Source organism: Danio aesculapii, chromosome 24 (genome assembly GCF_903798145.1).
Source record: "Danio aesculapii chromosome 24, fDanAes4.1, whole genome shotgun sequence".
In the NCBI taxonomy this organism is placed as follows: Eukaryota; Metazoa; Chordata; class Actinopteri; order Cypriniformes; family Danionidae; genus Danio; species Danio aesculapii.
In genome coordinates this window covers 14,473,725-14,497,502 of record NC_079458.1, presented here as the reverse complement: position 1 = coordinate 14,497,502, position 23,778 = coordinate 14,473,725, and the positions used below count along the sequence as shown (strand labels likewise).

Below are 23,778 nucleotides of genomic sequence, written 5' to 3'. Positions count from 1 at the left end.
GCTTTCGCGAAAAACAAAAACTGCAAAAAACGTACCTCCTGGGACGTATTTGGTGCTCTCCTGAAATGTATATAGCAGTACATTTTCATAATGAGCTTGGGTTGACAGGTGCATGAGCTTATGAAATAATCACTGTGTGAACATTCAGTTTACGATGAAAAACAACAAGCACAAATAAGTGCATTAAAAATAAATGTGTTACCTGTACTCTTACACGTACCTACCTAAAAAACAACAACCTCCATATACGCTTTGTCAATTTTATACCTTGTGGTTTGACTTTAAAAGAAAAACATTCGTAGGTTCACCCACAAGCCTTCCTCTTTAAAGCCCAAAGTATACTTCCTTTTGCGTTTGTATACTCCGGTCTGCATACACTGCATGACTCAAATTTGAATGAAATGTACAAACTGGACAAGGGCATTTCTTTCTAGTGTTGTGTCAAGCAAGCACCATGAAATGGAGTAGGCTATACTTAGACTAATCAGCAGTTTATTTGATTTAATTTAAAAAGTGAAAAGATGATCACATTTTCCTGTTAGGATGCAAGAAATGCTTCACAGTTACAGTACATCTTATTTTCACAGTCATTTTTGTGCTTGTTACACAAGCGTTTCTTTGTTTTTAGAATGGATAATTAATGCATTATGCTTTTCACACCCAAAAAACAAGCAAATATCTTTTTTTCTATCTATCTATCTATCTATCTATCTATCTATCTATCTATCTATCTATCTATCTATCTATCTATCTATCTATCTATCTACCTACCTACCTACCAACCTACCTACATACAGTACCTACCTACCTACCTACCTGCAATAGAACATATTAAAATATAGTATCTAATAGATTTACTGTTTAAATGCTTCAGTAGTTGGTTTAAATGTAGCTGAAAAGCCTATAAAGGCACAGCCTCTATTGGGACAACTTAAACTGGAGCATGATGTCTCAAATGATCAATGTGTTCAATGACCTCCATGTTTTTCCATGTTCAATCGCTTTTAAAAGTGTTACAACTAGCCCTGTTTAGCCCATAATCAGCAAGATAACCCCGATTTGAGTGACCTCAAAGCAGATGATGAATTCCAGTTTAATATCTGTCCAAGTGCTGGCAGTGTGTATGATGTGTGCATAAGGCGCATCTGATGCTCCAGAGGAGGAGGAACGGAATCAACAGCCTCCCCTCAGCGCGCGCTCAACCTTACTGTACTGCAAACCGCACATGAATTTTTGCGCGCTCAGAAGTGTTTTCACCGGACGTCTTGATACAAGTGCTGTGTTTTCTTTTGTCCTCCGGCATGACTTCTCTTTCCTGATGCAGAGGACTGACTGGAACTTAAAATTACGAGATATTATTTATGAAAGCAGCGGGAAATGAACATGAACCTCGTCAACTGTTTGGTTCTTTTTATAGTTTGGCATGCGCACTCGGTAAGTAACTAACCCTGCACCGGTAGTTATGAGTTCTTGAGCCTCAGGTGTGCGCTTTTTAACTCTCTCTATGTTGTATTTAGGTAAATAGGAGATTTTTAAGGAACAGTTTAGCCATAATAGCCGCAAGTTTTCTCTAGTTGTGGTTTTGTATGTTGTTTACACAGTTCATATCTCTTGACAATACAAATGATAGTAAATTGACCACATGGCATATTTTAGCAAAAACTGCTAAGTGACTCGGGAATGTGGTAAAACCTAAATCGTTGATACTTATATCAACAATAAATGTTACCTTGAACTTGGGGTCATGTGAAGTGGTCCCGAATTTTATGATATTAAAAGCTAATGTATTTAATCGGTTTTTAAAATCTGTTTATTGTGTTTGTTGACGCAATTTAAAATTTTGATTGAATATTTGTCAAAAATAGTAGAATTACAATTTAATCAACGCAAATCCTCATATGTCCTATCTAGATAGTCATAGCTTGTTTCATTGTATTGTATATTATATTGTATTGGTACAAGGTTGTCTACCAGCCCTTCACTGAGATCTGCTTGGACCATCCAAACTGACCATAATGACCAGCTCGAAGTAGATGGAAACCATGTCAAAGGCAGTTATCAGAACAAAACCTCACTGTCTACATTTGATATTTTTCTGTTTCTAGAATTATCTTGTCCTTTGTAAGTTGTTTATCTCTTAAGAAGCTTAAATGAGGCTGTTTAAATGTCATGCTACACTGTGTCTACAGTATATGTATCCATTGCAGCACTCATAGCTAATAAGGCATAGTCACATATTGAATTATATATTTTCCTTGACTCTTGAGCACTAAATTTGTGTTTTCTGTAAACTTTTTAAGGTTTGTGCACATAAATTTATTTACTAGAAGTATTTCTCGAGTAAAAATAGTTAAGGAACCATTGTCTACCTTTCAAGTGCTTAATTTCCAACCATGAAAATGTTATTAATGCAGCAAATTGACAATTATTGTTAAAAAATGTATTGATCTTTGAGAAGAACTGTATTCAGTCTTGCTAAAAAAATGACTTAACTTAATCTAATGCACTTAACACTTTAGTTTTCACATTTCACAGTATTAACAAACCATTAACCCTTTAACTGCCCCACCAACAAAACAATTTTAGTATTGCATTTCTTAACTCTGCTAGTTAGCAGACTAAATGCATTTTTTTCAACACATCCTATAATTTCTAAAATATCAACCATTTGGTAGAGGTTGATATGTCGGCTTATGGTAAAAGTACCAAAATTAATACACATGCTATGAAAAATCAGAAAGTATGAAATGTAAGACCAATTTCTTTAAAAAAATAATTAAAATAAAACATTTTTGAATACTAAATCATCTTTATTTTTTTAATTATGCCATAAAATATTTAATTTAACATGCTTTTTTTTTTTTTTTTTTTTTACAATAAAACCAAAATCAAGTGTAGTTATGTTTGTTGGATTTTTTTGTAAACCAACAATTCTGTGTAGTGTAAACCATTATTTAAAATGACTTTAACAGTTAATATTTAAAACAGTCAAGACATGATCAACCATTTGGTAGAGCAGGCAGGTAAAGGGTTAACTTACCCTACTAGCTTAATAAACTAGTAATTAACCGTTTATTAATAGCTTAGGATTAGGAATGTAGAATTAGATCATACTTTATAACTATTAATGAACCGTTAATATCTTAATAATAGGCAGGTAAAAAGCCAGTAATAGCATGAATTTTGACCTAAACTAAAGTGTTACCCACTTTTATAATTATAAAACCTATAAACTCTTATAATGCTCAAATTTTATGCACAGTAAAAAAGGCAGTAATTGGGATTTCTAAATATACAATTTTTATATAATATTTAAGAATATATTTCTTATGTAATACAGTTTTCAATGAATAAATGAATGCAGATAAAAATACATTTTGTTGAACCGTAGAGTGAAATTTTCAACATACCATTTTGTCGGAGCAGATTATAAATTGCATGAGATTTTTTACATTGTTAATCCTACAATTTATTAAAATCTTTTTCAGTGTGCGGAAAAGTCACTGATCAAAAATGTGATTTTTTTAGCCAAGGTCAAAGATAAATATTTTAGAGACTGCAGGGAAAGCGATGCACCATAAATAAACTTATATAATCTATTGTTTACAAGCTCCGCTGTTAATCTCGTTTTAAATAAGCCAAAGCTTATCTATTCAAAAGTCCATTACTCAATTACTTATCTTTTAGATCACAGAGCATCTCTTTATGGCCTTAATTAAAGTGCAACTCTCAGTGTCCATATGGCTGCATCTCCCCAGAGGCATAGAAACATCGTGTAACAGGCAAACTCCAGAATTTTCCATTTGTATCATATATCTGTTCGGTCTGTCTCCTGTATGGATTTGAATCCGGGATTACTTTCTTTGATGTTTTCCACTCAGTCTTTGTCATAGATTAGCGCTGAGAATGAGCTTCAGTGTAATTGTTTTATATCTATGATCAAACTGCATTTTTCTTCTACTTTCTAAATTTCCAATGATTTGTAGAGCTCATGCAATACCTGCCCCCAAATGTCCCTAAAACTAGGTTTTCAATCCGCGGATCAAAAGGTTTCATCAGATACTGAAGACATATTACACAGAGATCCCATCAAAGCTCCCGGGAGGAAGTTGTGTGTGGTTGTGCTCAATCCATTCAATCCCGGACCAATTTCATACAGCAACATTTAATGTCATTTTTTATTTAGCTACTCCTCGTCCTCCTGGGAGTTGGTGGTATTGTGTTGTATTGTATTTCTGTGACAGGCATTTGTGGGGCTAGAAAACCATGGTTTAGTGGCTTCTTTCTTTTAATAATAAAAAAATCCTACCTTCAGTACAGGACAAATAGAAAAATATGTAACTAAATAAATTCATTAAAGGGTTAGTTTAGCCTTTGTTTAAAGCATATGCCTCAATCTCAATTCCTGGAGGGCCGCAGCTCTGCACAGTTCAAGAGCTGCATCCCAAATGGCACACTATACACTATGTACTTACTGTATGCACTTACACACTCAACAGCATAGTATATGTATGTAGTGTCGTCCCAAATGGAACACTAACGTTTTTTTACTAAGCAGAAATTTAAACCGATTCCCTGACGACGTTTGATGGTTGCCAGACTAATAAAATAAAAGACCAAACTACCAATTGATACCTGTCATAAGTATAAGTGCATTCACTATCAGGAGGCACTATAATCACTCTCATAGGAGAATGTTGTTTTCACAATCCAAAATGAATAAAGCAATCCAACATCAGTGCCCGAAAGCTACGTGAGCAAAGCTGCGGCCCTTGAGTGCGTCGCTATTTATACTACCAAATGGCGTAGAATAGTGCATAATTCTGCAATTTGGGACACACCTGGTGTGTTCAAGACTAATAGTGTGTAGTATAAATAGTGTAAGTAGTGCATTCACGCTGAAAACTAAAAAGAATAAGTGCACTTTAATTACCCGGGTGATGCACTTATTCAGCTGGTAAAAAGAAGTGTGGAATGTTGGACACTTCACGCACACAACGACTGCTGCTTTGCTTACGTTGCGGAAGGGGCAGAGCTTTTGGTCACTAATGTTGGATTACTTTATTATATTTTGGATTGTGAAAGCAAAATTCTTCTAAGAGAGTGACTTTGCCGCCTTACGATTGTGGTTACAATGTGGTTATACTCATGGCAGGTATCATTTGGTACAGTAGTTTGGACATTTATGTCACTAATTTGGCATCAGGGAAACGGTTTGAATTTCCGCTTAGTAAAAAAAGCTTAGTGTTCCATTTGGGACAGCACTACATACATGTACATATACTATGCTGTTGAATGTGTAAGTGCATGAGCACGTAGTGGATAAGAGCATAGTCTACAGTGTGCCATTTGGGGAGCAGCTCTTGTTTAGTTGAATCACCTTGATTATTTGGATCCACTGTGTTTGATTAGGGTTGGAGCAAAACTGTGCAGAGCTGTGTCCCTCTAGGAATTGAGTTTGAGACCTGTGGTTTAAAGGGTTATTTTAAATAAAAATTGTTATTCAATCAACCTCATGTTGTTTACTACCAATATAAATACTATATGCTCATCTTCAGAACACAAATGAAGATTTTTTTCAAAATAAGGGGTGAAAAATCCATTTGAATCGAGCAGATATCCTTATGTTGACTTCATAACGAATGCAGAGCACTTGCTCAAGTTTACTCATGGGATGTTTTTGATTTCAAGTGATTTTCCACTTGCACTGATTTATTTGTGACGAATTCATATTGCACAATTTCAACATGAACCAATGAGTTTTTTTGTGCATAAGTCAGATATGATTTAGTTTGATCAATGTTATATGTGATATGTAAAAAGCTTATATTAAATCTATTTGTGACCAGTATTGGGGGTAACCCATTAACAAGTAAAGTAACGCATTACTTTTAAAAAAGATGTAATAAAATTTGAGCAATTTTTATGAAAATGTAATGCAAGTTACTTTTTAGTTTAATTAATTTGCTTTTTTCAGCATAAATTGCTGAATTAAAATTAAGATTGTCACAATGAATTACACAGTCAATGAGAGAATGAGTTCATTATTTTGAACTCATTGATGAAAAGCATAAGGGGATTATCTCAATGAACGAATAGCACAAAAGTAGCAAACACATTGCTTTAAACTTTCAATAATCTGTATATGGAGGGCCGGTGTCCTGCATAGTTTAGCTCCAGCTTCCTTCAACACACCTCCCTAGAAGTTTCTATACCTAGAGCTTGATTGGCTGGTTCAGGTGTGTTTAATTGGGGTTGGAACTAAAATATGCAGGACACCGACCCTCCGGGACCGAGTTTGGATACCCCTGATATTAAGGAAAAGGAGGAACCTTTTAGATTAATATGGACTTATTTATATTTATGTCTTTGTGAACATTTTAATTCATTATATTTTTTTTAGTGACAGAACTTTTGATTACAAATATCTTCAATTGTTTTACGAAGATGAACAAAACTTGTACTGGTTTGGAATCAAATGAGGGTGAGCAAATGAAAGAGTTTCTACTTTATTCACGATAATCATAACAGCTTTTTGTGTGGAGTACAACTGTTTCAACAAAGCAAACTCTTAGAACTCTTTTGACCTTACACTGCAGTTCTTAATCTCATTATGAATGTCTAATTACACTGAGAAAGATGCTTTATGCTGCAGTGTGAGAAATGGAAAGTTGGCTTACAGACTGATAACAGTTGCACAACTGCTTTTCAGCATAAACACAAGACCACACGTTCTCAGATAGTCAGATGATGACATTTGCAAAGTTTCATGCTTTCCAGCTGACCCAGTTCACTATCGCACCGCCAGAATCCAGATTCGCCTCTTGCTGCTTAAATCTTCTTGACTAGAGAGATAGTAGCTCAAAAACAAATCGTCAAATCCTAGAAGAGACAGCAAAAGATGTTCATAATGGTAGGCGTTGAACCAACAAAATGAAGTGCAGCAATTTTGTGTGTGATGTTTTAACGTGTTTTATTGCCCAACACCCACAATTCAATTTAATCACATGCTATTTCTGTTGCCGTTTGTCATTGTCAATGGTTTCAATGCAATATACTGTCTACAGCCGCATTTCATTTTAAGCAAATTTTTCTCCTACCCTTCAGATAAATCTGTATCCCTAAAAAACTTGTGGAAATGAGCTTGTGGTGGCGGTGACTCCAGTGGGGTTTAAACATGAGCGAGCAGGAATCTGTCACACATGAACAGCTGTATACAGCCGGACACAGAATGATATTTCAAACAGGATTAGATGACTTTACTGACACTGAAGTTAAAGATCAGCTTTGGTTAAAGATGAAAATGCACTGGATAAATGCTCTTAACAGTTTGTATTTATATTATTTACTGGGGTGTGTTTTTTGCTTTCTTACTTTAATTACACTTTGCAGATTCTTTTGTAATATTTAGTGCTCAGCAAATATTATTTGCATCCAAAGTTAAAGTTTGTTCTGATGTAATTTAAGTGTCTATACTGTGTATTTTTATTATGTACAGTTGAAGTCAGAATTATTAGCCGCCCTTTGAATTTATTTTTCTTTTTAAATATTTCTCAAACGATGTTTAACATAGCAAGGACATTTTCACAGTATGTCTGATAATATTTTTTCTTCTGGAGAAAGTCTTATTTGTTTTATTTAGGTTAGAATAAAAGCAGTTTTACATTTTTTAAAAGTCATTTTAAGGTCAAAATTATTAGCCTCTTTAAGCTATATTTTTTTCGATAATCTACAGTACAGAACAAACCATCATTATACACTAACTTGCCTAATTACCCTAACCTGCCTAGTGAACCTAATTAACCTAGTCAAGCCTTTAAATGTCAGTTTAAGCTGTCTAAAAGTGTCTTGAATAATATCTAGTCAAATATTTTGTACTGTCATCATGGCAAAGATAAAATAAATCAGTTATTAGAAATGAGATATTAAAACTATTATGTTTAGAAATGTGTTGAAAAAATCTTCTCGCCGTTAAACAGAAATTGGGGAAAAAAATAAACAGGGTGGCTATTAATCCCGGGGTTGGGGGCAATAATTCTGACTTCAACTGTATATATAAATACGCTCAAGTGGGGCTGCACAATACTTTGTTATTCTGTGATATACAGTTGAAGTCAGAATTATTAGCCCCCCCCTGTTTATTTTTTACCAAAAATTTCTGTTTAACAGCGAGAATAACTTTTTCAGCACATTTCTAAACATAATCGATTTTTTCTACTGTGGAAGTTAGCACTTACAGGCTTTTAGATTTCTTCAAAATATCTTCTTTAGTGTTCAACAAAAACTAGAATCTCATAAAGGTTTGAAGGGTGAGTAAATAATGAGTCTTCATTTTTTGTGTGAAATGTTCTTAGCTTAAAGAGCCCCTATTTTGCAATATAAAAGGCCATAATTTGGATTTAGGGTTCTCCAACAACAGGCTGCTCTGCATGCAGGTCCAATAACACTTTTATTGTCTTATATTATGCATTTACCCAATTATTCCAATGACTAACATATGATTTGTTCAGCGATTCATTTGTTCAAGAACCCATCTTTGTGTGATGCTAATCTGTGGTGATTTGTCCGATTACCTAGTCTGTTGTGATCAGTTAACTGTGTTCTGCACATGGCGGAAAGGAAACCACCACGGCTTATCAACAGTGTTGAAGCAACAAGCAGCCAGAGTACAGAGTATACATGAGCCCAATGCAGAAAATCATTAAAGCAATGCAGCTAAACACCAGCATATTTCTCTATTCTTAACCAAATCCCCCCCAAAATACAACAATATACATTCAATATTAATCAAGCCAGCAGAAAATGTTGAACTATTCTGAACATTGGTCAAGGCACGCATGAGCTCGATGGAGGTGCATTTTGTTTGGCGTGGTTAAAACCAATGAAATGAAAGCAAAAGCAGTGTTTTTACTAGTCTGTGTAAGAACAACTGAAGGTGGAATAGCAATGACCGACACCAGGGGAAGCGAACTCAGAATTGCATTTAAATCATTGAAGGAGTCCGCACAAATTGTGTTTTCCACATGCTTTTACTGTAGGCGTGATGTTTATAGCCCAATAAGCATTTAACCAGAGACACAGTACAAGCAACGTAGAGCGATTACAACAAACAATTTAAAGGTGCAGTATGGAAGTTTGACACCCAGTGGTTGAAATAGGTATTGTATTCCTGGATCAAAACAAACGCAAGAAACCTGCAGATGACCAACAGGAGCGAGTCTCGAGCTTAAAGGCTGGTTTAAGTCGTGTTCTAAATAAAAGCAACAGCATGCGATAGAAGGAATATACTCCATATTAAAAGGATTTTTTGTTCTAACCAACACCTCAAATTTATATTTTAGAGATGGCTTCTATTTCTCACAGCTGAACCACAAAAAACTGACAATGATCACCTCAGGTGCACCGCATGTACTTTATTGAGTGTTTAATGCTAATAATGTGAGTTTGAGTGCCATTTTACTTGACATTTATTACCATATACTGAAAGCAGCAGCAGATCTTGAAAATAAAATAAACTGTTTGAAATTGAGCTTTAGAACTGTGACTTAAAACCATTCAGCATCTACGTTTATTAATGTTAAAGAGTTTCAATATGTATCAATTGGATTATAGACCTTACCATTTCATAAGTGAGTGCATATTCTGTGCTTCTGAATGGCTGTATTTAAATTTCGTCTGGTGCAAACATCCAAATTGACTATCACTGCAAATTTCATCACGTAGCGTGTTGTTAGGTGGGTTACAATGTAATCTGCTCACCTAATGTTTACATTTGTAATATTAATATTATTTGCTAAATAATAACCTCATGTGGAACTCTGAATTTGCGTCTTATTTTGGAGTCTGCTACTGTCCACCGGAGGTCACATTTAAGTCACAGGTGCTTGCTTTGAGAGCCTTCCTGAATAATTGAATGAAATACGCAGTTTCTCCAAAAGGCAACCCGAAGAGCTAAAACTAAACTGGCATTGGGTGGATTAAATAGACCAAAACAAAGACAGCGTTCCGGCACGCAACAGACATTTTCAAAGCAGAATATCTGACTTCAGCATTGTTTTACAGATAAACAAGTATGTTCACTTGGCATGTTTCTTAAATATCTGCAAACATATTATGGTAGTTTTATGATTTAGAAGAGTCAAAAACATACAGCACACTTACAGAAAACAAGTAGGCAACCATTTTAATCACACTTACAGGTTGTGTTCTGGAGAAAAAAGTATCTGGTTCATTTGAGAATCAAAAGTTTTAAACACAGAGCACTTTCAGATGTAAACCTCAGCTGGATGTTTTCATTCCCTTAGCTGTGTTCCATTCTGCATGTAAGGAAATTTTCAAAAACTTATAATAGGGGCTCTTTAAACTGTGAATGTAAAACTCAAAACTCAAAGTCTTGCCTATACGGTATTTAAAATGACCTTTCAAGATGAAAGCTGGAATTATTTTCTTCACTCGTGCCTTAAAGCCCCGATAAGTGTCATTTATCTCATCATCTGAAACAGTCGTCTCATTTTGACATTTGCATCCCTGTCACTTAGTTTACTTTTAGAAAAGCAGCAATCTCAGGTGGAGCTGTTTTACATGTTTATTGCACCAGATGCTCCCCTTTCATCTACAAAGCCGCGATTCCGTTTCCCAACAAATCATTTTTGAAAAATGTGTCAATTCCCATGAAGCAGAAGGATGAGTCAGATATGAGCCGTGCGACCGGCTGCTGTCTGCTAAACCGGGACAGCAGACTATCAGCACCGATACATGCGATGCGCTCTTCTCACAAATGTCATTAAAATGTGAAAAACTCTTGAAGCATGTGATATTTTTTAGGCAAATTTGTATTCAAAGTTCGGGTAATCCACACACCGAGTTCATATTCGCTCTCTCAAGTGTAAGCTACAAAAAAACAGTGAGAATGTCAGATCTGTTTTGGACTTGGCTGTGATTGCTCTCAGCCTGAGTTAATCTCAGCCAGCGTGAGTTCGCTCTGACAGTAATGATCCAGAATAATCCTGATAGAATCATTCATATTATTAGTGTGTGTGGCTGTCTGTGATATATATAGAGAAGAAAGTGAGAAGGGCTTCTCTCACCAACAATTTAGCTGGAGATTTTTTTGAAAGAGACGAGCAATGACAGAATTTAAGTGTTGGCTTATGTCCTTTTCTGATCTGGGGCTGATTTGTCTCTGTGATGTTTGCTTGGAAAAACCCAAAGCCAAATGACTAGAACACAGCACATCTTGCATTTTAAACATCTGGATTTTAAACATTCTTTATTCATTCCAATTCATTCCTGATCTTTTTTGATGTCAAACAGAATGCTAACAATTTTCCCCAAAATGACTAAACACCATCTTTAACCGAAGATTTTGCAGTGGTTTAAACTAACAAATTACAAATACTTAAATTTCTGTGAGTAGTTTTTCTTAGGAATTGTAATTTACTAAGTAGTTTTTAAAAATGTGTTCTTTTACTTTCCCTTGAGTACATTTTAGTGCTTTTTTTAGTTTTTTTTTGTAATTTTAGTACTTTTACTCCATTATTTTCCTTCAACCTGCAGTCACTACTTTATTTTATGTCTATGGGGATTGGCTGAGTGGAAAAATTAGTCCTGTGATTCCTGTCGAATCAAATTAGAAAGCAACAACCTCAAGACATGGGCACTTTATAAATGCAGCAGTGTTTGGGAGCATTAAATTTGTTCAAAAAGATGTCTAAACTCTTTACACACACTAACTCACAGACAGGGGTGCCAAAAGATTTTCCTATAAAAGGCCAAAAGCAAACTTAATTGAGGACTGTGGGCCAAATATATATACCAAACCATGTATATTAAATTTGCTAATTTATTAATTTATTCAGTGATATTTAAAAATAGCTAGAAAACGTTGCTTTAAACTAAGGCAGTATCATTTTGAACCTTTTATAATGGACTTCTTACAGTAAAAACAGAAACAATCACATTTATAACACAATGGAGTTCAGTGCTGAATTTAAGCTGTTTCTGCCTTTGCCTTGATTTTGTCGCAGATGTCTTGTGCAGTGTCCTTTATACGTCAAGTGACAGTATTTACATTTTAAAAGTCTATCTAAAGTCCATTTTAAAGTATATTCCGTCCATTCAATATCCGTTTTCAAACAAAAAAAGGACAACTAAGAAAACAGCCATTTTTCATTTTTTCTTTTGCTCACAAAATATTTATATAGGGTAAAGTGCACATCTGGAACATCTGTTTTCTTAGTTTTTCTTTTTTGCTTAATAATGGAAATGGAATGGACGGAAAATACTCTGATTATTTACAGCATTTAATTTCAGTTGGCTTTTTTTGTAGCTCAGCAATAAAACAAAGAAACACTGTTCATTCATTCATTCATTCATTCATTCATTCATTCATTCATCTTCTTTTCGGCTTAGTCCCTTTATTAATCAGGGGTCGCCACAGTGGAATGAACTGCCAACTTATCCAGCATATGTTTTAAGCAGCGGATGCCTTTCCAGCTGCAACCCAACACTGGGAAACACCCATACACTCTTGCATTCAATTCACACAAACACTCATACACTACATGCAATTTAGCTTATTCACCTATACCACATGTCATTGGACTGTGGGGGAAATCAGAGCACCCAGAGGAAACCCACGCGAACATGAGGAGAACATGCAAACTCCACACAGAAATGCCAACTGGCCCAACTGTGGCCAACTGAACCAGCGACCTTCTTGCTGTGAGGCGATCATGCTACCCACTGCGCCACCGTCAAATTTTTGTATTTTAAAAAAATAATTCTAATTTCAGATGTCAAACTCTTGTGATGTCAGTTACTTTGAAGCAATATTTTCAACACAGTCTTTAAACAATCCAAGACTAAACACTATCAATGAAATCTTTAACTCAATACGTGGTGGGACTTTACTGTCTTTGGTGTCAGATAGAGAGCGTCTATCTGAAATACTAAAACTTTAATATTTTTCCCACACATTCTTTAAACAGTCCATGACTAAACACCATCTGAGATCTTCAACTGCAGGCTTCATGTGACTGGTTAATTCCCTTGATATCATTACAGTTCTTATAATAGAGGATTTTTAGTCTATTGCTAGAACAGGCTTTGTGGCAACTCTTTGATCACAGCAGCTTTGAGTGTTGGTCAGTCACTTCAGATGATGTCACCAGGAAGCCATCGCAACCGAGTTAGCAGCTCTCTGATATACAGTAGTAACTGCTGCCTTTGGTGGTGATAAACCTTATGATGTTTATGTAGATCCTCAAGCTACAGGATGCATGCCTATCAATATGTTTTAATTCTATTATTAGGTCCTTATACTTCACTGAAATTAAAACTGTTATGTGATGGACGCTGACAATGGAGTTCTGGATCCAAATGCAGGTTTATTCAAGAGAGTTGTCATACAAACAATGGTCAGAATAGGAGAAAACGGGCACATGCAGTGGAATCCATAGTGTAGTCATTAACAGACAAAAGGTCAGTTCCGGGGGCAAGCAACATAAACTAGCAGACAAGCAAGTTTAAACAAGGCAAGGAAAAAAGTGTCGTAAAGTTCACCAAACAGTTTACAAGACAAGTGTATTTATAGTCTATGTAATCAGTTCATAATGATTCTCTCGCTGTGTGTGTGTACTCAGTGTCAAACAGAAACAGGTGAGGTGCATGGCAGGATTTGTAGTTCACTATGTGACATAACTGTAGTTCAGGTGAAGGTATGTGCTTATAACAATAACCATTGAAACTTAACTAAAATAAAATCAAATATATGTTTATATTTAAGGTAGAACCAATTTTCAAGGCAACATTTGCTTAAATTTCTAAAACTGAAATAAAAATGTTAACATAAAAAAAGCCTTTAATTTTTTTAACATATAATACATTTTTATATAACAAATTATACAACAAAGCAAGTTTTTTTGGTGGCGCAGTTGGTAGTGCTGTCGCCTCACAGCAAGAAGGTCGCTGGTTCGAGCCTTGGCTGGGTCAGTTGGCGTTTCTGTGTGGAGTTTGCATGTTCTCCCTGCATTCGCGTGGGTTTCCACCGGGTGCTTCAGTTTCCCCCACAGTCCAAAAACATGCAGTACAGGTGAATTGGGTAGGCAAAATTGTCCGTAGTGGATGAGTGTGAATAAGTGTGTGTGTGAATGTTTCCCAGAGATGGGTTGCGGCTGGAGGGGCATCCACTGCGTAAAAAACGTGCTGGATAAGTTGGTGGTTTATTCCGCTGTGGTGACCCCAGATTAATAAAGGGACTAAGCCGAAAAAAAATTAATGAATGAGCAAGTTTTTTTTTTTTTTTTTACAGAAAATTATTCAGACTTTTCCAAGAAGATAATAAGACGATGTACAAGAGACATCATTTTATTTACATTTGAAAAAGAAAGTTATTATATATACACACAAAGTTCCGTCATCTGATGTGCATAGCACAGGTGATTCATTGCCGACGCCTCAGCAGCCAGTGAGGTGTCTCCTCAACATTTAAATATTTCAATGTTGTTTGCGCCACCTCTGTATATATTATTTGTATATGCAGTTTCTACACGAGAGCACCTTCTGATTTACTACTGATCACAGAGCTGTGCTTTCCTGACAAGATGAGCATGACTAGCAGCTTTTGCTGAATCATGATTTTGACTAAATTACCCAGTGAGCATTTTTTTTTGTTTTTAATAGATGTCTAATAGACATCTAAACATAGTCGTCTTGGCTAAAACAAGGCTAAATTTGGGCTGTCAGTGAAAATCTAATAGATAATCTAAAAATAGACCAAAACTAGTCTAGTTGTCAAATAAACAGAAATAAATAACTACACATATAAAGTCTGTCTAATCTGTCTGTTTGACAACTAGTTTAGTTTTGGGCTATTCATAGATGTCTATTAGATTTTCACTGACAGCTCATGTATAGCCTTGTTTTAGCCAAGCTGTCTATTAAACACAAAACTGATTTCTGGGTACAAAAAAAGATAAAAACACTACAAAATCTACACTACAAAAAACAAAATTATTAAAATTAAAAAGAAAATAGAATGTATAATAATAAAGTAAAATATACTGTAAATATAGACTACAGTCATGGACTGTAAAACTGTTATTAAAATATGTACATGTAACAAAATATTGTTACATTGCCATTTGTTTGCAGTTATTTATGAAATGTACTTACAAATGTAAGTTAAATTAGTTGTTATGTAAGTCAGCTATTTTAGTGTCAGTGACTCTGTGCTATCATTTTAAGGCAGTAAGACTGAGATCATACGACGGCTGATTTTCTTTTCTTACCCCTGAAGGTCAGCGGGAGACATCCAAACTGTCAGTTTCTGTATGAGCTGCAGATGGCAGAGAAGGAATGTTTGGGCAATCTAGCAGACGAGCCTCTTCTGCACACTGAAGGTAAAGCATTAATGTGTGTGTGTGTATGCATGTTACATCTTCCTCTAAGTCCACTTACAACATCTGTTATGTATAGTGTGTTAAAGTGACATTCACTAGGCAATCTCATTCCCTACAAACATTATCCACCTTCTTCCTACACCCCATTATGTTCGTGTGAGTTTTCAGAATAACTTCCATAAAGTCTGTTTAAAAAAACAGCGCACAATGAGCTGGTATTATTCTCCTCACTATTCATCCATCCAGTATTATAAAGAAACTTATTAGAGTTAACAAATGACTTTCAGCAGACCATGAATAAAACTCAAATTGAGTCTTTCTGCAGCAATATTACAGGAGTTAAATTAAAAAGGGACATTTATCTCAAAAGAGCCACACTGAACGTCACATTGAAACAGACCATGTTATTTTCATGATTGGTGAAAGTAAAGCACATAGCCAAACATACCTCTCAATCAGTTTACACACACATATTTGAATTATTTGTAACGCAACCTCATTCATTTTCCTTGGGCTTAGTCTCTATTTCAGAAGTCACCACAGCAGAATGAACCATTAACTAATCCAGCATACGTTTTACACAGCAGATGCCCTTCCAGCCGCAACCTAGTATTGGGAAACACCCATACACACATTCACACACTCACTACATGCAATTTAATCTATTCAATTCACCTATAGCGCACATCTTTGGACTGTGGGGGAAACCAGAGCACCCGGAGAAAACCTACGCCAACATGAGGAGAACATGCAAACTCCACACAGAAATGCCAACTGATCCAGCCGGGACTCGAACCAGCTAGCTTCTTGTTGTGAGGCGACAGTGCTAACCACTGATCCATTGTGCTGCCCTGTAGCACAACCTTATTATGTCATGCATTTAAACAATTGGGAAAAAAGTGTATAGTAAAAAACTTGAGCTCTGAGCTCTCGGCACTGTGTTTGTCCTGCATAATCAGTGAGTGTCTCATTGTTTCTGTTCAGTGTTGCTCTGGCAGATTCAGAATCACATGTACTGTTGGCTCATAGAGGTTGAGTCGCTTTGGCTTCAGCTTTTAAGGTCAATGTTAAACATGATACTTATATTGTCTGAATTGGACATGACCCACATCTGGAGGACAGCTGTTCTTTAGAAGAACTTTGTGTCTCTCAGTTGATTCTCTTATTTTAAACTTAATCTAACAGTTAAATAAGTATCCAAGACTGTATTTTAAAAAAATAAACTACTGTAAAAGCAGTAATAAAAGCAAAAGTAATAATATTGCAATTTAAACCAACTGACCTGAATTAATGTCAATTAATTCAGAAATAGGTATTTCCAGTCTGAAAAAAAATGCGAATTAATTTGGCAATCACATTGTATTTTTAGTTAAATTCCTTTTTTAAAACTTACAAATCAATAAAAACTATATAAATATTGTTTTAAAGACTTCACCCTTAGCTGATGATCGATTATAAAGCTTGTTTGGCATGCTGTCCTGGGAGAGAGCCCTGAGCTCATGAGATCTTCGAGCCCGGGGCTCCCTCCCATTGCAGGGGAGTTTGAGCTCAGATACTGTAGATTTCAAGAACTCCCTTGCTTGATAATGGTGAATGCAAATTATGAATAACTATGAAGAGAATATTGCTGAATAAGTGACTAGTGACATTCTTGCTATGAGGGTTATCGGTCCGTTGGTCAGTCTGTCAGTCAGTCAGTCAGTCAGACAGCGACCTCTTGTGGATTTACGTGAGAACAGAAGGGGCGAATGGCACTCGCAAGAGAAATTTGAGATCTCAAAAAGCGTAAAACAGTGGCCTCTGGTGGATTCGCGAAAACAACCTAAAAAAAACGTACCTAGTGGCATGTATTTCGCAATCTCCAGAAAGGTATACAGGGATACGTTTTCAGAATGAGCCTACACAGCAAAATTACTGACACTTTAGCTAAAATTAAAGCTGAAATATAAAACTATTCAAACTTTTAATGAAAACAGAAGCAGAAGGGACTACAAATTTCTCTTTTTTCTTATAAAGATACTCATGGTTTTATGATGAGAGCTCTCAGATCTTTTTTTGAAGCTTTTAACAACCCAGATGTTTTAGTGATGACTCAGTGTAACTGATGTTTGTTTCTGATGAGATTTGAATATTTTCTCCTGCTTTTTCCTCTGCTTTTCTCTGTTCGCCGACTGTAATATAACAACATGCGGTCAATAACTGTGAGGGTTTATCTTCAACGTTTGTTTATTTATGTAACAAATTTAATGTAAAACAACTGCGTTCACACACACAAAAAAGCTGAAATTGCCAGAATCAGTATGCACTCATTCATAAACAGCCTTTCTTTATTTTTCTAAGCTTGTTTGCCGTTGTTCTGCATCTACAAAATCAGGAGTGTGGGAAAAAAAAGCTTTGCTTCGGTTTGTTTTGTTGACAGCTGGAAGATGTCCATCAACACACAGATGTTCCAATTAATGGTAATTATTTTTCAGCAAATGCAAACAGGTCTTGACCGTTCCAAAGGGTGAAATGAGTCCCTCTGGAAATGAGTGAAAATGCAGTTCTGGCTGCTTAAAGTCTCCCACATTTCTGATGGTTCATAAAAGGGCACAGTGGACGGAGCGCTGACCAATCAGAGGAAGTGTTTACTGTTTCTTCAACAATGCTTGCCGAGTGACATGTTTTCTCTTCGTTTAGATTCCTTATTTTCTCTCAGAACTGACCAGCTGTTTTAGAGAAGATGCAGCTGTTTAAAGCAATAGTTGCCAAAAAATGAAAATTCTGTCATTATGTGCTCGCCTTCATGGAGTTTCAGACCTGCATTACTTTCTTTATTATTAGTAGCCCAGTACTGTTTAAACATATTCAGCAAGAATGCATTCAAATGATCGATTCAATTCATTTTATTTCTATAGTGCTTTTACAATGTAGATTGTGTCAAAGCAGCTTAACATAAAAGTTCTAGTAAATTGAAACTGTGTCAGTCCAGTTTTCAGAGTTGAAGTTCAGTTTAGTTCAGTTCAGTGAGGTTTAATTTTCACACTTGAAAGTCCAAACACTGAAGAGCAAATCCATCGATGCGCAGCTCCACAAGTCTCAAACTAAGCAAGCCAGTGGCGAGAAACAAACTTCACCAATTGACAGTTGATCAATATTGAGTATATTGTACATATTTACAGTACATATAAAACTGTGTCCTTCTTTTAAATGTTTCGTGAAGTGCTTTGAAATGTGCATTTTTTAATTCAATGTTTAATGTAATCTGAACTAAAACATGAAGAGAGGGTCTAAAGTACTAATGAGGTGACATGCTTTGGATGTTTATATCAGGTTTATTTCTTTGTAATAATGTTTGATGTCTCCCTGGCCATCGGGAAGAAATTATTTTAATAATGAAAATAAATAAATTAACAGATTAGAGCTTTCCGCATGCTGAAGCGTAAGGAAAGCTGAAGCAGCAGTGCCGCCCGAGATCATTCTGTGTACTATTTACACTCAATTAAAGTGACTGCATTAATAATGACCAAAAAGACATTGAATGACAGAAAAAATAGCAATTTTAACCAATAAATGCATCGATAATATCCACAGATTTTTACATAGTCAATTAAATAAACTTAATTAAAAATAGAACAAAAAAACAGCGATTGAAAAACAAATATTTGTCTTTGGCTAAACTACAAAACCAATATAATTATAAAAAAAAATTTTGTATCCGCTTTGCTTAAGTTCATTTTATATAAACAGTGTTTCCCCGAGGTTTACAGTTTTGGGGAGGCGGGGGGTGGGGGTTGTGGCATGGTGTGGCGTGGCATAGTGCAGTGTGGTGCGGTGCGGCTTTTCAGACTGACACCGACACAAGGAATCATGGTGCTAATTTGTTTCTTTTGATGACAGCAGTAAAAAACTGAACAATTATTTGAACTGTACAACTGTACAAGCTAAACATTTACATTTATTTTTATATCTTTTTATACACAAAGTGTGCAGCTTTTGTCACTGCAATGTATCTTGGACTTAATTACTTACTAATTAAAGTATACTTTTATACTTGACCTTTACTTAAAGAGTACCTATGGTGAAAATTTTACTTTTCAAGCTGTTTGGACAGACATGTGTGTAGGTATGGTGTATAGACCGTCATATTGGGGTGATATAAGCACACCCAGTGCTTTTTTTTCAATTTAACAACATAAAAACGTTGGACCAATTGGAGCGGTTTTCAAACCGACCGCAACTTGACGTAGGAGAGCGGTCCCCCCGCCCACCAATATTGATTGACAGGCGCATCATCATATCCTCAGTTTTTTTTATTCATGTCTGCCATTTTCAGTGTGAGTAGAAGCGATATCACTAAAGGAACACCCTTGCTCTATTTTTAGATGCAAGGCTCATTGGGCTCAACACAAGATCAATATTCTCCACATTATCGCTCTAATCTAAATTATTGGTTGTATCTTTATGTAGGTTTGCAAACATGTGTACTTTTCATTGAGTCTACCTTATACTTCAGCCGTTTGCATTTCTCGTGATCACAGAAGCTCTGATCTTAACTAGGTGCTGCTGTACCTGATGCAGTGCCATGCATTTTAGAATTCTAAACATAGGTTTCTATCAGGGTACACATAACGACGCTTCAAGTCGGTGGCTGGGCGTCGCGGACTATGTTTCACTGACTATGTATACACAAACAGACAATGCATTCATTTCAATAACAAAAAATGCTACTAAATCATCACATTTACACATCTTTTTTTAGTTTCAGGTGCAGCATTATTTAGTTGACTATTTGGTCTTTCTCACTGTCAACAGAGCACTCAGGCCGAATGACAAAGCAAGCTAATCCTGATTGGTTCTTGTATGTGCATTTAAAATTCTGATTGGCTCACAGAGAGAATCTGATAGAGCCAAGCTAGAGTTCATTTGTTTTTTCGTTTGTTTTTTTAAATAAAAATTTGTCATTTTTAAACTTAAAATCGTCACCTTAGAATTATAAGGTTCAATCTGACATTTTTGTCAAAATTGAGTTATTGACATATTCTTATTAAATGACAACTTATTTACATTATGTGATGTTTTTTTTATAAGTTGTTAACATTTTTTTAAGACTTTTTATTTAAAAAACAAATGTTACACACATATTGTTTGCTATATGGAATGCAAAAACTTTGAAGCTCAATATCTCAAAATCATTCAGAACACAGATAGATTTCCTTATAATTTCCTTATTATTTCCTTATAATTCCAAGGTGACGAAATGTAAACAACTTATACAAAAACATCACATAATGTAAATAAGTTGTTATTTAATAAGAACATATAAGTAACTCAATTTTGACAAAAATATCAGATAGAACCTTATAATAAGTTGACGACTCATAGAGCGTGTGAAGCAAACAGTTCTTTATGATCTACATAATTATTCAAATATAGACTTACAGGTTAAGGAAACAGCATATGGGGAAGTTGCTGTGGACCTTGGTTCAGGTGAAAAGTAAAAATAAAAAGTATATATATAGATATAGACAGAGATAGATTGATCGGTGCAACACCCGCTGGCTCGATGAGGTGCGTGCTGTAGACGCTTCCAGTGTCAATGCTAAATGCCTGCATGCTGCTTCTGCTTTCTCTACATGATGCGCATGCATTGCTTTTTCTCTGCTTATGTGTGTGGTGTAAAAGAGGCATAAGAAAATGCTTTTCTGCTCTCACAAAAATATTAAGCAGCATAATAATAAACCATCATCGGCCTGTAAGATTTCAATTGACATCTCAGGTATTTATGGCATCAAAATGATTGAATCTGCAGTATGATTCAAGCATATACCAGTCATATCGATATGGTACCTAAACGTTCAGAACAGAAACTAGTTCGGCCCATATATTTTGAACAGTAAAAAATTATAAATATATTTAGTACACAATTATTTAATCATATTTACTTTGTACAAAAAATGCACTTAATAAATTTTTTATATAAATTTTAAAATGTTTCTATTTCAAATGGATGGTAAAACAGAAACATGCAAATAATGGTGGCTAAAATCTTTTTCAAGACATGCGTGGCTTAGTGATAAGCACAGTTACTACACAAGAAGGTAAAGATGGCATGCAGTATAAGCGAATTGACCTATCACTTAATAGACGATCAGTTTATTTGTGTTTGAGCTTTGCTTAATTGTAGTAGTTCATCCATGTTGTGTGCATAGACAGTGAACAGCTGAAATCTGACGTTGGAAAAGCACTAATTAAACATCACTGTTTCAGCTCAATAGGCTCAACCTTAAAAAACCTTTTGTTCTGAAAACTGTGTGGCCTGAAAGCCTGTTTTTTTTGGATGAACTGTCCCTTTCATACAAATAAAGAACTAAGTGCCCTCATTGCTGTAATTTTCTATTTGCAGTGTTTATGAGAGTGTATGAAGTTGTAGATGATGATGATGAATGGTGGTGTGATGTCATTGTCAAACTCTTTCTATTTTTGTCCAGACCTTTACAAAACACTTATCTGACCATAGATGCTGGAATGCAACTCGTCCCTATGGGCAGGTCTCAGGAGACGAAGTGACTTTCCCCTTTTTGGGGTTTTTTGGTTGTACTGTAGTGCCTTTAATGTTAAATCAAAGTCAAACTGGAGGTGTGATTTATGCACTGTTTGGGGTTTTAAGTTAAAAGCAAAAACCTGTTTAGGTGCACTCATCACCTAAAACATTGGTAAATGAGTGCAGATCTTATCTTGAGCTCAGCGTTTTCTCTGATTCCTGTCAAACATGTGTCAGGTTTCTCATGCGCAGTGGCTGCAATGTTTTTTAAAGCATATTTTGAGATCCATATGTTTTAAACTGTTGTTTTTGTTTTTGTTTTCTGTTTCAGGTTGCAGAGGGATGTGGGACAATTTTTCTTGCTGGCACTATGCTGATGTTGGAAAGGTGGTCGTCAATAACTGTCCTGCTGCCCTCAAAAACTTGTTCACCAGAGACGGTAATTTTGCTTTTATATTTGCAAACTTTCATTCATCCCTTCAGAATCTGCCAACATAGGCTCATTCTGAAAACGTAGCCCTATATACATTTCTGGAGATTGTGAATTATGTAGCCAGAGGTACGTATGACTGCATTTCGTCTTTAAAACAAATGCTACAGGGCGGTATGACGACATTCCTTTTCGCGCTTACCAGCTGACCGCTTACCTCTGTGTGGACGGCTTTCCCATTGTTAGCAATTTATCCAGTTAGCTTGCCATGTACGTTGGCAGACTTGAGACGCAGAGAGGAGTTGACCACGATAATAGGGTTTGAGTCCGGTAAAGAAATGTTCTAGAAAGTGGAACCGTTCAAAAACAGTAGCCAAAAAATAAAATAAACCAGTAAATAACAGGGTGAGAATGTGGTAAAATCTGAAAACGTGGTAAAAATCAGGCGAGTGCTTTTCTTTTTCTGAATTGCTCTGGACCCAAACAGTATTGGTTGGGTTTATGGAAGGAGGAGGGTGGTTCAGTCGATCGGTCAGTCTGTCAGTTATACAATCAGTCAGTTGACGGCAGCCTCTGGTGGGTTTCCGAGAGAACAGCACAAATGGCACTCGTGAGAGAAATTTGAGATCTCAAAATGCGTACATAGCGGCCTCTGGTGGATTTGTGAAAACAAAACTGCAAAAAAAAACCCAAAACCTAGCTCCTAGGACGTATTTTGCACTCTCCAGAAATTTATATAGCAGTATGTTTTCAGAATGAGCCTGGGTTGGAATCTGCAGATCATACCAATAAATTAAAGTGTGCAATTGTTATAAAATCAGAAACATTAGTCGCTCCTTTGAAGATGCCTGATATATCTTAATCGCACCATTATGGTTTTTATATTTCTGATAAAACATATATGTATATATATATATTTTACTAATTATCTACATTTAAATCTATTTAAATGCTAGATACTGTTGTGGTTACCAACATACCAGTTTTATTAAAGTTAGTAATGTGTTTTACTCTAAAATGTGCAGTTTTTATTCATTTAAACCAATCTTTGACATTTGAAGTTTAATAACCACATTAATCAGTATGAGATTCCTGTTTTCTGATCCCAAAATAAATAGCTCCTAAAAGGATAATGAAGTCTTGCTATGATGCTTAAAACACTACCGAATTCAATGCTGATGATACACAGGGCAACTTTTTGGGCATTGCTGCCTGGCAATTTTGCAGAGCGATGTTGCTTGACTATTTTTCTATTTAGAATTGGCAACATGCTTGCACCAATGGTGTAGTGGTTAGTTCATTGACACATGCACTCCAGTGCTAAAGGTGAGCTCAGCTGATCCTATGCTGATCCTTCCCCTCTCTCTGCTCCCCACGCTTTGCTGTCAATACTCTCTACTGTCTTATCCATTAAAAGGTGAAAA

General features: G+C 35.7%; 1 protein-coding gene across 1 annotated transcript in view; it reads left to right on the top strand.

Annotated features, from left to right (window-relative positions):
- Positions 1 to 1,203: 1,203 nt before the first annotated feature.
- vipr2 (vasoactive intestinal peptide receptor 2) overlaps positions 1,204 to 23,778 on the top strand; it is a 66,090-nt gene continuing 43,515 nt past the window's right edge. The window contains exons 1-3 of the mRNA XM_056450942.1: positions 1,204 to 1,434; positions 15,299 to 15,401; positions 22,256 to 22,363. Coding sequence (XP_056306917.1) covers positions 1,378 to 1,434; positions 15,299 to 15,401; positions 22,256 to 22,363 — 268 coding nt within the window. The 5' untranslated portion in view covers positions 1,204 to 1,377. The remainder of the gene's footprint in view (positions 1,435 to 15,298; positions 15,402 to 22,255; positions 22,364 to 23,778) is intronic.